Source organism: Protopterus annectens, chromosome 2.part1 (assembly GCF_019279795.1).
Source record: "Protopterus annectens isolate FY-2018-M chromosome 2.part1, PAN1.0, whole genome shotgun sequence".
Lineage (NCBI taxonomy): Eukaryota > Metazoa > Chordata > Ceratodontiformes > Protopteridae > Protopterus > Protopterus annectens.
This window is the reverse complement of record NC_056729.1, coordinates 537340668-537355145: the sequence shown is the minus strand read 5'-3', so window position 1 is coordinate 537355145 and position 14478 is coordinate 537340668. Positions and strand designations below refer to the sequence as shown.

Below are 14478 nucleotides of genomic sequence, written 5' to 3'. Positions count from 1 at the left end.
CCTGCCACCAAAACAAGGGACTACCATTCACACTACCCCCTGCTGCCCAAACTCTAACAACAGATGCATCAGACTATGCACTGGGGGGGGCGCTCACCTGGCAGGGAAGTGCATTCAGGGCAAATGGAACCCAAATCAAATGTATCTACATATCAGTCAAAAAGAAGTGTTAGCTGGACAGAATTCTCTGACAGCCTTCAAGGACTACATTCTTCCAGGACAACTAATGGTAAAGATGGACAACACCACGGTTATGTGTTACTTAAACAAGCAAGGTGATGCACATTCCTACCCCCTCTGCAGACTAGCCATGGCATTGTGGAATACAGCCTTGAGCTACTAAGTGCTCCTGCGAGCTCAATTCCTGCCAGGAAAATTAAATACACTGGCAGATGGACTAAGAAACCTCATGGACCCACACTAGTGGAAACTGGAACCAAGGATTTTCAACATGTTGACAAGCGAATGGGGGAGCCCAGACCTAGATCTATTTGCCTCCCCCCAGAATTACCAATTGGACAAGTTTTGCATAAGGACTCCCCACAAACAAGCCTGGAAAGTGGATGCTCTATCCTTCAGCTGGAAAAACCTATCAGTCTACTCCTTCCCCAAGCTGCCTCTGCTCTCTTAAGTTCTACTAAAAGTCTAAAAGAGGCCAAACCAAGGATGATTTTGATTGCTGCAGACTGGCCGTGCCAACACTGGCACCCCCTCCTGCGCAGTGTGTCGCAGTTATCTCCATGGCACCTGCCTCAGACCCCTTCCCTGCTGTCTCAGCAGGAGAACCAGATTCTACACCCTCAGCTTCCAACATTGAAACTTGCAGCCTGGCTAATTACTTAAACTCACCCTTATCATCCCTCAGCAAACCTGTGATGGATGTCATCTTAGAGGCAAGGAGGCCTAGTACTAGAAAATCTTATGCTGAAAAATTGAAAAGATTATGTGCCTGGAGCCAATCAAAAGGGCTGAGCACAGCAGCGCCCAATTTACCTCAGATTTTGCAATACTTAACTGAGATGCTTCACAAGGTCCTGTCTTTTTCTTCCATTAAAATCCACACCTCAGCCATTTCAGCTCATTATAACACAGAACCTCTCCCCTCTTCTCTCATCCTCTGCTCAAGCAGTACCTCAGAGGGGGCCAGAAATTTGAGACCACCCAAGAGAGCTCCAACCCCTGCCTGGGACCTTAACTTTGTGTTGGAGAAACTCACTCTACCTCCTTTTGAGCCAGCTGCTGCTGCAGACTTAAAATTTCTTTCTTGGAAAACAGCTTTCCTTTTAGCAATCACTTCAGCTAGAAGAATATCTGAATTACAGGCCCTTATGGCAGTGGAGCCTTTCATCATCTTTCATGTGGACAGGGTGACACTCAGGACCAATCCATCCTTCATGCCCAAGGTGGTATCCAGTGTGGCTCCTAATCAGTTCATTCATTTGCCAACCTTCTTTCCCAATCCACAGAACAAAGTGGAACGGATTCTACATCCGTTGGATGTGCACAGACAACTTAGATTCTACTTGGACAGAACTAAACCTCGAAGAAAATCACAACAACTGCTAGTAGCATTGGGGCAGAGGAGAAGGCTATTTCAAAACAAACCATGTCTAAATGGTTAAGCCATTGCATTAATTTCTGCTATAAGCACCATGGAAAACCTATCCCCCAGGAGATCAGATCTCACTCCACCAGGGCTGCATCTACTTCTGCAGCCTTTCTCAAAGTTGTTCCTACCAGGGACATCCTAGAAGCTGCTACCTGGAGTTCTGTACATACTTTCACCAAGCATTATCATTTGCCAATTTTTTCTAAATCCAGAGCTGGTTTTGCCACTGCTGTCTTGCAGGGCCTTATAGCTGGCCCTAATGCTATATAAACTCCTACTCCCAACCATAGCTTTGGGAATCTACCCAAATGTAATGACTGCAACAGTGAAACACGAAGAACATAGTACAGTTGTGTACACTTATCATAAATGTAGATGTTCGAGTGTATTCACTGTTGCAGTCTTGGTTACCCTCCCTCCAGCCCCCTAACTTCTGGCTATACCTCTACTTTCCTTTACAATGCTTAAAAGCCTTTCTGGTGTATTTGCCTTTTGTTGGAGGTATACCTTTCTGTTTTTATGTTTATTTGCTACCCATTAGGGGGCACCTAACATCTGGGGCAAGAAAAACTGATATTATGGCGTCAGCTGCATGATTTTATACCCCTGATGTCATGGAAGAATGGACAGCAACCGACGCAGGACCCAAGACTTAGTTAATCAGGCCGACTGAGGGCAACCTGCAAGCCGATTACCCAAATGTAATGACTGCAACAGTGAATACACTCAAATATCTGCATTTATGGTACGTGTACACAACTGTACTTTCCTTCCTTAACAGGAAAGTAACTTAAAATAATAAAAGGTAAATGTGGAAGATTTTGTCCACAAAGGGAATTTATCTGCTGAGCAATGGAATAGTATTAGCCGACCTTTGATCCTAAAAAGCCCACAGGGAAATGGCTCTCTTTGGAGGTAGGAAAGCTCTGAAGGGCTTGGTACTGAAACCTGTGTTTCATTTGGCTTGGCTCAAGGTGCCTAATGGTTTGGGTTGGTAAAAGGTGCCCTGAAGCTTTTAAAGCTGGCCAGCTGTTATATCCTTGGCAGGATATAACCCCATAGACCTTAGGCTACTGCAGCTGTGATCAATATCATGAACATTGCAGGTGTGAGCAATTTATGATTTAATTGCAGGTCTGAGCAAACTTTTGACTGCTTTGGTTAAGTACCTTGTTTGCAGCAAAAATACCTTTAAGCAAATTTAGTGTGTTAACGCAACTGGGTCTGTCAGTTTGGTTTTCTTAATTGGTGAAATTGTAGAGTTGAGCGCCTGACTTTGACCCAGGAGACACATTTTTGATTAATGTCATGGGCACCTGTTGACATTGGCATGGGGAGGAGAGGATTACTGAAGCTTAGAATGACGAAACCCAGCTTGCTGTCATTTCTTTGTGGGACAGGAGGGTTGGATGCTTAGAGGCAAAATTTCATTGATAAAACTCTCGTATAGATTAGGGATGATACAGTGGTGTTCATCTTCAAGCAGGGCAGGACAGTTTATGGTGTGACTGTATCACAAAGACCTATTGCATGCCAACCCATTGAATGCTATAAAGAATGCACAGGGAGAATTAAGGTTAATTTCCGAAAGTTTTAGCCTCCTAATCGGTGGCAGCACTGCTCCCAGTATGCTTGGTCCTGCCACTCAGAATGAATGAGCCATAGTGCGCTCCTACAGGGGGAAATGAATGGGTCATAGTGGCCAAAGGGAAAATCTCAATTAGTAGAGGCCTGAGAGAAAAAAGTTTGGAGCAGGAAATCTGTTTAATAAACAGCTTTGCACAAGTGTGCATGTGGTCGAAAATGATTTCTTCATTTTTATTATGTCAGTGAAGAAGTGGGTGCAGAGAGTAGAGCTCCCCTCAGGAGCAAAAATTGAATTCTGCTTTTGTCACACAGATGCATAATGTGATGAAATGGTCACTGCATGGAGGTCTCCTTGATCTGATAGTATTAGGTAATGTATTATGCTATTGTTTCTTCAGAGCTTGAAAACACGAGTCGTCTTTTTGTTTTAAACTCGGAATTGCAGTTTGTAGTAAATCCAGACGCTTACTGATACTTATTTAATTAAAGAAGTTTCTTTGATTCATGCTTTTCTGATTATCTCTGAGTCCAGGCTTTTTGTTAATGTCACTGTTGTATAATCTTTTTGTTCTTCTGCATGCAGGTTTTTCTTTCCAGTTTTATCATCATTACATGGTGTACATTAATTTAAATTCATTTTTGATTTTTACCCTTTTTCTAAGAAACAGCCTTAACTGTGTATGATACAGACAGTGTTATAAAGAGGATGGTGGTTCAAAAAACCCTGACTGTCCAGTTTGCAGCAAGTCTCTGAACAAGCTTGCTGAGCCTTTGCCTATGGCACACTGTGCCAACTCACGTCTGGTCTGCAAAATTTCAGGAGAAGTAATGAATGAAAATAATCCTCCCATGATGCTGCCAAATGGATATGTTTATGGCTATAATGTAAGTAGTTGAGAAGAGCAAGTTATTTTGATTTGTGCACTTGTGTAACGTGAACTGATGTTGGCAGCTGATATTAATGTGAAGTTGCATTGTTTGGTTGACTTTAAACTGTTTGAAGTTCATACACTCAGAAATGCTTTTGCTGTTCTGATACTGTGATGTTATCTTCACCACACAATTTACACTACATGTACATAAACTTGCACTGTTTGACAGCAGCTACAAAGTCTGTAGAGTTCCATCTCCTGCTTAGATACGTAATAGTCTTTTTTTAATTTCCCTATCACAGAAAATGGCATCCCATAAAAAAGTGCACCCCCCCCCATATTGGTATGACCATTTGTTTCTAATTAATTTACTTTTAATAATGTGACAGGTGTGTACTGATCACATGAGACCTCTTTCGGGCATTAGGCAGGCTGCAGGCATTATATTTGGACTGAAGGTGATATAATCTGTAGTAACAGACTACAGTGTGTTTGACAGGTTCATCAGTACAGTAAATGAAACAGCCTTACTGATGGTAAAATCTGTGCCTTCCCAATTTTAGTATGTTGACACTTGCACTTTATCTTTGTTCTTGCTAAAACATGTAAATGTTCATTTTAACAGTAAATTTTATTTTCAATTAAAGGTATTTAGAAAATGCATTTTTGTGTTTAAAGTAACTTTCTACTGCTATAAACAGACAATGCTACACCTAGCTATGTAACCTTGCCAAGCAACTTTTACACAGTCATAAAAGTCACTTGATGAAATCTTACCAAACCTTACTAATAAAATCACCCAAAAGCTTCTAGAAGGTAGTCAACCATCTTACAGAAAGGAAGAGCCTTCCCTCCATGAATTTGTCATCCTCTCAACTTTCTGCTATGATTTCCTTTCTTATTTCAGTAACTTTCCCAGACCTTTGTCTCGCCATTGCCAAACTGCATCTGACATTCCCACCTCCCCTCCACACATCCTTAAATTCTACTTCAGAGTTATCACATCTAAGTATATCTACCCTCTGCTTGAACAGATTAAACTAGATATTCCACCTGGTACTGACACCCTTCATCCATGGTTTATTTATCACTGTAAAGACATCATCATAACCCCAGTGAAGCAGATCTACAACATGTGTATTATACTTAATATTATGCCTAATATCTGGAAGAATGCCACTGTAAGATCACTCCCTAAGAAACCCAGTCCTGCAATCCATCACACTTTCGGTCCATTTCTACTCTCCCTACTCTAGGAAAAATTCTGGAAAAAATGTTTTATTTTTAATGCACTGCAAATTGGGAGAATTGTGGGATAGATAATATGCTTTCAACAAAGAATGTAAACACATAACCAGAGTAATCCTCCTCCACTGCCAAAAACTTCTAACAAATCTACCATTATTGATCCCCCCAGTATCACTGCTGGAGTCCTTCTCACAATCATTATTCCTCTTTGTCCTTGGAACTCTTTTGAATGTCCCTCCTGAAATCCTTTCTTTTTCAAATTCATGTGCTCATTTCTATATAAATATTCTGTAACTCTCCCATTTGTACCTTGCCTGCCTTTATGTAATTTGATAGTCTTTGCATCTGATGTCGGTCTTCTTTTATCCTTGACGTATGGGGTTTGGTTTTGATATCGAAACTGACTCTGCCGTTACTACTGCTTGCAAGAACCAAAAAATCCTTTTATTTAAGTCCTACCCAGAATGCTCCTTTCCAAATTACCTTGGATCTCATTTGCCTTTGCCAATAGCTCTTGAGCCAAGTGATCCTTTTTGTTATATATTTTTGTGCTTAGGTCTTGTATTGATATGCACACTCTTTTCTTTTCCATTAATTTTTTTATATTTTTCTTATAGCCTACCTGTGTTTTTTTGTTTGTTTTTTTGATGTCTCCTTACATTTCCTTAACACTTCGTTAGTTTTCCTTTCGATTACCATTGTTGGTAGATTCCTTAGGGTGTCCTCCACTACCATTGTTGGTAGTCTTTCTCCTCTGTACCTCTGGGTATTCTGTATTACCATAGTTGGTAGCCTATATTTGTTCCCTCAACTCGGTGTATTATTTTTTTTAAAAAGGTTTTTTTTTTTTTTTTTACTATCCGTTTTCCCTCTAACTGTATATAGAGTGTGTGTGAGTGTGGAGTGTGTGCGTGAGTGTGTGTGCGTGTGAGTGTGCGTGAGAGCGTGTGCGTGAGTGTGTCGTTAAAAAGGTGTGCGTGAGAGTGTGTTTTGAGGTGTGTGCGTGAGTGTGTAACTGTGAGTGAGAGGTGTGCGTGTGAGTGTGAGTGAGAGTGTGTGCGTGTGAGTGAGAGTGTGTGCGTGCGAGTGAGAGTGTGTGCGTGCGAGTGAGAGTGTGTTTGTGTGCGAGTGTGTGTGTGCGAGTGTGTTTGTGTGCGAGTGTGTTTGTGTGTGAGTGCGAGTGTGTTTGTGTGTGAGAGTGTGCTGTGTACCATGGCTGATAAAAGCAAAGGCACTTCAGGCTTTAAGAAATGCCTCAAATGTGCTTGAAAACTGCCCACTTCTGATGGACAGTCTCTCTCTCTTTACTGCTTAGGCCAGGTGCACTTACAGGAAGATTGCTTTATCTGACACAGCTTCAGTTACTGGGCCCTGGCTGAAAGAAAAATTAAGTTAATTTTGAAAAGTATGTTAAAATCTGCCTTTGAAGAGGCCATCTCTGGTCATGACTCAAAAAGTAAAATGGATGTTTTCGTTGCATTCCTCATCCTCCTCCTCTTCCTCGAAGGTTGACAAGTCTAAGAAAAAGAGTCTATCGATGCTGGCTTCTCCCTTGACCCTAACAACTAAGAGATTCAAACTGTCGGTACCCTCTTGTTTCTACTGAACTCATATGGACCTTACAAGATTCTTTGGTGCCGACCTCCTCGGCACTTCCAGTTTCTTCCTCACAGGTGACAGAAGTATTGTCACAGACTCAAGGCCAGACCATGGAACCGATAGTCCTGGTGCCATCTGTTTCTCCAGTGCCGATGTCTTTGGTGCCAGCTGAGTGTGTAATTTTCATTTTTAGACCATCCTAGGACCAGATACTCCCCATCCATTGACCCTTTTGCAGGTCACTTACCTAGCCCCTTTTTGGAATGACCACGAAACCCTTCTACCCAGTCTGTTCACTCCACCCAGAGCCTGTCTGAATCGGATGTGTTGAGACTAGTAGATCAGCTCCTTGTGGCGAGGGGATTTTCAGCCTCATGTCCTTGGTTCCAGCAACTTCCATTGGCAGAACCCTTTCTTCTTTGACTCCAACTAGTCTTCCTCCAACCTCTGTTGAGGACTTGGAGATCCTGGATCCAACTTTTCCAGTACTTAATGTTTCGGTTCCAGCTAGGTCTTTATCTCCGGTACCGATTCCTATGCAGAGCTCTTTAGCCCTTTTGGAGCCGAAGACTTCTCAGGATCTTGACTACACTGTCAGTTCTGAGGGGCAGGACTCCACTCCAGTTTTTCAGAGCCATCCCTGCACCTCAGGGCTTTGGCACACATTACCTGGACCATGCTGTTGGCCTTGAGAGTGGTTTCTTCTGAGTGGGAGGTCCACAGTTCCGGCCTTGAGTCTGTGACAATAATTTTGTCACCTGTGAGGAAGGAACTGGAAGTGCTGAGGAGGTTGGCACCAAGAGTCTCTCAGTTCCAGTCTCCCTTCCCTCTTCGGGGGGACCAGCTTTCTGGGCCATGGAGAGGGCTCTGTCGCTCATCTGGTCAGGATAAAACAGATGAACATTCATGGGTTCTGTTCAAGCAGCTTTATTACGCACAAAACACATCAGAAATGAGGCTTTGTATCTTTAACTTAAATAAACTTATAAACAGACTGATTACTGCACTCATACATGTTAACACTCTGGCTGTTCTGTCAAAATGGTACTGCTGTCTGCACGCACTCTGTATTTATATGCATGTGCTACATCTGGAAATGCTTCTTAAAGGTACATACACATGCTCTGCTCTACATCCTCCCTCTTTGAGAAACGGTCCTTATACGACATGACAGTATTCAATGACATGCATTTTACAGAAATAATCTTTTGGCATGCAGTTATACAGAACTAATTTGACATGCAATTATACAAAACTAATTTGACATGCAATTGTACAAAATTTGACTCACAAAACAGTTATCTCCAAGTTGCTGTGTATTTTACACTAGGTCTTGAAATATGACCTGACCATGTAACATAAAAGTCAGAACTGGATCTAGCAAAGAGGACTGTCTTCAAGGAATGTTCAACTTTGGGAACATCGTCAGGAACGGAAATGGATACTGTGACATGTTCCTCTGTTATGAACATTGTCTGGGTTGCTCTGAGATCTAGAGTCTGTCTTACAGGTAAGATGATGTGATATAATTTCTGATACAGGAAGATGATGTCTGCGGTTTCTCCTGTACTCTATACCCTCAGATTCCACTAAGTAGGATCTCAGCTCGGTACATATACCTCTCACTTGACCCATTTGATCGAAGCCTTTCGCCATTTGCATCCTCACTGTCACTCCTCCTTTTGACGGATGAAGAAATCTGCTCATTTTATCATTGCTGGGATTCTGAGAAAAACGCTTTTTAAAAAGTTGGGCTTTGATTGGTCTGTTTTAGCATTAGGCACCAACAAACTAGAACTGATAGGCAAGGTTGTTCTGGTTTGCCTAGATAAAGTCTCTGAGCAGGCGAACCTTGTAGAGTGTCACGAGGTACATTTCTGAGATTGAGTGAATTCAAGAAGATATCGGTAATGTCACGCTTTAACCTTTTGTAGTAATTGCTTTGCACTCTGTACTGCATGTTCAGCAAGGCCTTTTGACTGGGGATATTCAGAACTGCGATTAACATGGATAAATTCCCACTCTTTAGCAAATCTCTTCAGGAATTGACTGGTAAACTGAGAACCATTGTCAGAAATAAATTTGTGTGGCCTACCATGAACTCAGAAATGACATTTCATCTTGGTAATAACAACACTGGATGTTAGGATGGGTAGGAAATCAATCTCAAGCCAGTTTGAATAAGAGTCTACCAACACTAAGTAATGTTGACTGTACCTCTCAAATATGTCAGTTGCTACTGTTGACCAAGGTAGTTCAGGAATTTGGCTTAGCTGAAGTGGCTCTTTTTGCAAATATGGCTTAGTACTGTTGCACACTGAACAAGAAGAAAGCACTTTATCAATGTTTTTTGCTAGAGAATGCCAAAATAGTAGCCCTCTCACCCTTCTTTTGGTAGAACTGGAACCTGGGAGGCCACGATGTAAAATCTGAATGTATTAATGTTGTAAGGAGGTAGGAGCAACAACCTTTGGATCTTTGAAAATTATACCATCTTCATCAGTATCCCATCTCTGTATGTAAAGTAAGGTGGTACTTCTGGCGGTACACAGGATTGCTTTGATGGCTATCCTACATTGATGAAGTGGTTGAGCTTTTCCAAATTGGATCAGTCTTTGTACGATCTCTCAGCTCATCAAGTCTTGTGGTAGAAAAATTACGCACTTCCATGACATCAAAGTCAAAATTATCTGCATCAAGCTGTTCCATAGTATTTCTGTGCGATCTGGATAAGGTATCAGCCAGATAAAGAAATTTACCCTTTGTATAGACCATTTTGGAATTGTACTTTTGTAATTTAAGCATCATTCTTTGTAGTCTAGCTGGAACAGAATGCATAAGCTTCTTTAAAATGGTAACTAGAGATTGATGGTCAGTTTTTATCTGGATTGCTCAACCATAAGTGTAATCATGGAACTTTGAACAGGTGAACAAGTTCCTTCTCAATTTGAGCATACTGCATCTCAATTTGGGTAAGAGTTCTAGATGTATAGGCCACAGGTCTGCCTTCTTGAAGAGCAACTGCACCAAGACCAAACTTTAAAGCATCACAGGAAAGAACTACTAGTTTGTGGACATCATAGTATCTTAATGTAGGAGGGTTAGCAGTTTGCTGTTTGAAGTTATTAAATGCTCTCTGGTGTTGTACTAACCATGACCATGCACCATTTTTGCGAGTCAGCTCTCTTAAAGGTGCTGATAACTCACTAAAATCAGGGATAAATTTGCCGAAGTAGTTAACCATACCAAGAAAACGCTGTAAGCCTTGAACATTGGAGCTGGCATTTCAAGAGTGGCTGCTTGCTTGGAAGGATCTGGTCGTAAGCCTGTACTGGTAAATAAATGACCTACGCAAGTAACTTCTGGTAGTCTGATTTTGCACTTCAGAGGATTGAGCCTTAAATTTACATCATGTGCTCTCTCCAGAACTTTCCTGAGGTTTCTGTCATGCTCTGCTTCACCATTACCTCCAAGTAGTAAATCATCAGTTATTATTGCACATGGGTAGCCTGAAAAAAAAATTGCTCCATTGCATCCTGAAAGACTTCACTGGCAGAGTTTATTCCAAAAGGCATCCTGAGGAATCTGCATCTACCAAATAGGGGTACTGAATGCAGTTAGCAGCAAAGATTTGCGATCAAGCATCCCCTGCCAAAATGAACTGTCTTGCATCTAAGACAGAAAAAAACAATGGCACTTGGCGTGAGGGTTGCAGTCTCCTCTACTGTACGCATAGGATGATGAGGTCTTTTCAATGCCTTGTTTGTCTGTTAGGTCAATGCTATTCTGATTTCATCTGAATTTTTCTTATGAGCAGCTACCATGGATGATACCTACTCAGTTGGTTCTACGACTGGACAAAATCACACCTTGCTGCACCATTTTGTCTAACTGGACCTTGACTTTGTCCTGCATAGCTACTGGAAGTCTTGCTGTTCTGACCACTGAACTGACCTCTGTGTCTACTTTCATGGAGTACACAACTGGAAGTTTGCCTAGCTTGTTGTCAAACACATTGGCATACTCTGCGAAAATAATATTACTGAAGCTGGAACTGGGACATGTGCTTACATGATGGACTTCTTTGGTAAAAGAAAGCAGTTTCATTCTCATTCTTGTGAGACCTAATAATGACTGCACGGGTTTTCGGACTACATAAAATTGTAAGTTGTAACTGTTTCCAGCCGAATAACATGAAAGCATTACTGAGCCTTTGGTTTGGATCTCTTCACCTCCATAAGCAGCAAGCTTCACACATTTGAACAAATTAAGTTGCTCACCAGCCTTCACTTTAGCAAATGTTTCTGCTGACATTACATTACACTTTGAACCAGTGTCTACTTTGAGCTCTGTGTGTTTACCATTGATCAGGACAGTACAAAATACTTCATTATTTTCCAGCAAATCTACTGCTTTTCATTGACCACTGATGCATCATCTACATAAAAAGTAAGGTTGCAGCTCTGTACATGATCAGCTTGCTTTTTTGAGTGACCTTTCTTAATAACTGAATAAGGTTTGCTTGGTTTACAAAAGTTTTGAAAATGGTTCCATTTTTTACACTTTTGGCATTGCTGTCCAAATGCTAAGCACGTCTCTCTTTTAGACTCATGATTGGCTCCACAGTTATGACAGATATTCATCGTGCATACAGCTGCAGTCATAACAGATGGGTTATCCTGCCGTCAGGCGGGTCCTCGGTCGGCCGAATTCCAAAGTCTAGGTCCGGCGTCGGTTGTCGCTTCTTCCTTGATGTCAGTGTGGCAGGGGTATAAAAGAGGCAGCCAACGCCATTTTCTTCAGTCTTTCTTGCCGCGCGGTGCCCGAAGCAGAAGCAGTTTGCAAGTGCTGGTCGGCCAGCTCCTGAGATTTACGAAAGTATTTCAGCCGAAGTCTTCTTGAAAGCTAAGTACCCGTTGAAACTTTTCTTGCCTCAGACCGATGTCAGACAAAGTTAATAATTGCATTTCATGTGGGAAGCAAATACCGCATAAGGATTTCCACTCTTTCTGTATACCTTGCTTAGGCCCAGACCACAACGTCTCAGCCTGCCGTTTTTGTGCTAGATTCAACAAGCGCACTATTAAGCGTCGGGCGGAGTTCGCCCTTCACTTTTTTGGCAAAAAATTTAATTATATTATGTCGTCGGATACTCCGACTCCAGTTTTGAGCAAAAAATGCAAAGATAAGGACCAACATACGAGGTCCGCACCACCTACTGAAACCACGCCAAGGCCGACTACCGGTTCTCTGGTACTCAGCGAGGCACCTATGCAGCCCCTGAGTACCGATGACAATGCATTACCGGTGTCTTCAGTACCCGAGGTCGCAGGCTCCTCGGCCCCCATTCCTACTACAGATACCGACGCCACTCCTGGCAGGGAAACTCAGAATTTAGACAGGCCTGCCATTTCTCAAGGGGTCTTCAGGCCTTCCTCCTTCTCTATTAAAGCCTTCACTAAATCTAAAGCAGCCATGAAAACCAAAAAACAGGTTCCTCAGACCCCCTCTCAAGGCACCATGCCTAAAAACAGATGCTTAAAATGGCTGAGGATTTGATTACTCTTATCAGGGGTTCTCAACCCCCCTCTGACAAAAGGCCCAGATTAGAGGAAGACTACCCTTCCTCAGATCAAGCTTCTATTACCTCAAAACTATCTGAGGACCAGGATTATGCCTATTCTCCATTCGAAGACTCTGATACAGAGGAGTCTATTCCCTCGGTCTCCCCCCCTGAGGACTTCTCTTTTGGGGAAACCCTGCATACATTGAGGGAACACTTTCACTGGGAAGGCCAAGATTACTCAGATTCCAAGAAAAGGCTCAGGGAATTTCTTCTGCTCCCCCAGCATAGGCCTCTGGCTATCCCTCCTGTTTTAGATATATTGGATGATGTGTACACAGAAGCCAGCCTTAATCCAGATTCTTTGCCTCCAGCTCCTGTTAAACCATACCGATATTACCGGGTTCCTGATTCTCAACAGTTCCTATATAAAAGCCATACTGCTGACCCAGAAACAGTTTCACAGGGTCCCAAGGGAATTAAGGCCTCTACTGCTAAAAACCCATTACCTTCAGAGAGAGATTCCAGAGCTTTAGAAAGGTGGGGGAAAAAGGTGTACACCTCGGCCACTTTAACCATGAGGGCATTAAACTGTCAGTTCCATATGTTAAAGTATCAACAGTTTTTGATATTTCAGCTGAAAAGCAAGATGACACAACCAGAACAACCAGATTTAAAAGAATTGCAGGAATTGTTGCATGGTGCAGAGCAAGTGGGTAAACATACCTTGCAGTGTGGTTTTGATGCTTTAGAGGCCTCATGTAGAGCTACTGTTACGGGGTCTGTTATACGTAGGCATGCTTGGCTCAAAGAGCAAACCTTATCAGATCATGTCAAAGCTAAATTATTAGATGCACCTCTTCAAAAAGATGTATTGTTTGGTGTTAAAGCTGAGGAGGTGCTAAAGAAAATGGAGGAAAAAGCAAAATCAATGCAAACAGTGAAAGATTTCCTGCAGGTACAGCCTCCACGTTTCAGCAGAAACTGGCCTTCAAAAAATTGGTCCTTTCCAGCCACGGGCAGACCTCAAAGGGGCAGATACAGGCGTCCAAGGGGTAGAGGGCAACCTCAAGGATCTTTCAAAGCCAGACAGTGGCAAGCACCAACCCCAAGAGGTGGAGAAGATAGATCACAGTCTTTTAGAAAACAGACACAATGACTTCCCCCTACACCTGCCAAGCAAAGCTTTAATGGCAGCACCTTTGGGTGGAAAACTGACATTATTCTCAAAACATTGGCATATTGTTACAAAAGACAAATGGATTCTGGACATTATAGACAGAGGCTACAGGTTCCACTTTCACACCCTTCCAAAAATGAGAGGCATGCCAAACCTGCCACAAAATCAAAGGGCAGAGGCACAAAAACAAATTTCACCTCTCATGGACATGAAAGCAATTCAAGAGGTACCTGCAAAAGAACAAGGTCAAGGGTTTTATTCCAGACTATTCCTGGTACCAATGAAAGACAAAGATTGGAGACCTATCTTAGACCTATCCATCCTAAACACATATCTACAGGTGCCAAAATTCAAGATGCTCACATTACAGCAGCTTCTTCCCATGCTGGGCAAGGAGTCTTGGCTGGTAACATTGGACCTCAAGGAGGCATACCTGCATGTCCCTATCAGACAAGATTGCAGAAGATACCTCAGATTTCTTGCAGGTTCAACCCATTACCAATTCTCTGCATTGCCCTTTGGCTTATCTACTGCACCCAGAGTGTTTATGAAATGCCTGGCATCAGTAATCGCCTTCTGCAGACTACAAGGGATACAAATGTACCCATATCTGGACGACTGCCTGATCCAAGCGGACAGCAAGGACATACTACTGCAGCACCTGGCGTTTGTAATAAAACTGTTGAACTTCCTGGGATACACAGTCAACAAAAAGAAATCAAAACTAATACCCTCTCAACAAATAATTTTCCTGGGTGCCAGCTTGGATACAACCACCCAGATGGCCTACCTCACGCCAGACAAGCAAGGGCAACTGTCT

At 42.4% G+C, this 14478-nt stretch overlaps 1 protein-coding gene across 1 annotated transcript in view; it reads left to right on the top strand.

The window, feature by feature from the left end:
• MAEA (macrophage erythroblast attacher, E3 ubiquitin ligase) overlaps nucleotides 1-14478 on the top strand; it is a 1186461-nt gene that overhangs the window by 967558 nt on the left and 204425 nt on the right. The window contains exon 9 of the mRNA XM_044062323.1: nucleotides 3886-4081. Within this exon, the coding sequence (XP_043918258.1) occupies nucleotides 3886-4081 (196 nt within the window). The remainder of the gene's footprint in view (nucleotides 1-3885; nucleotides 4082-14478) is intronic.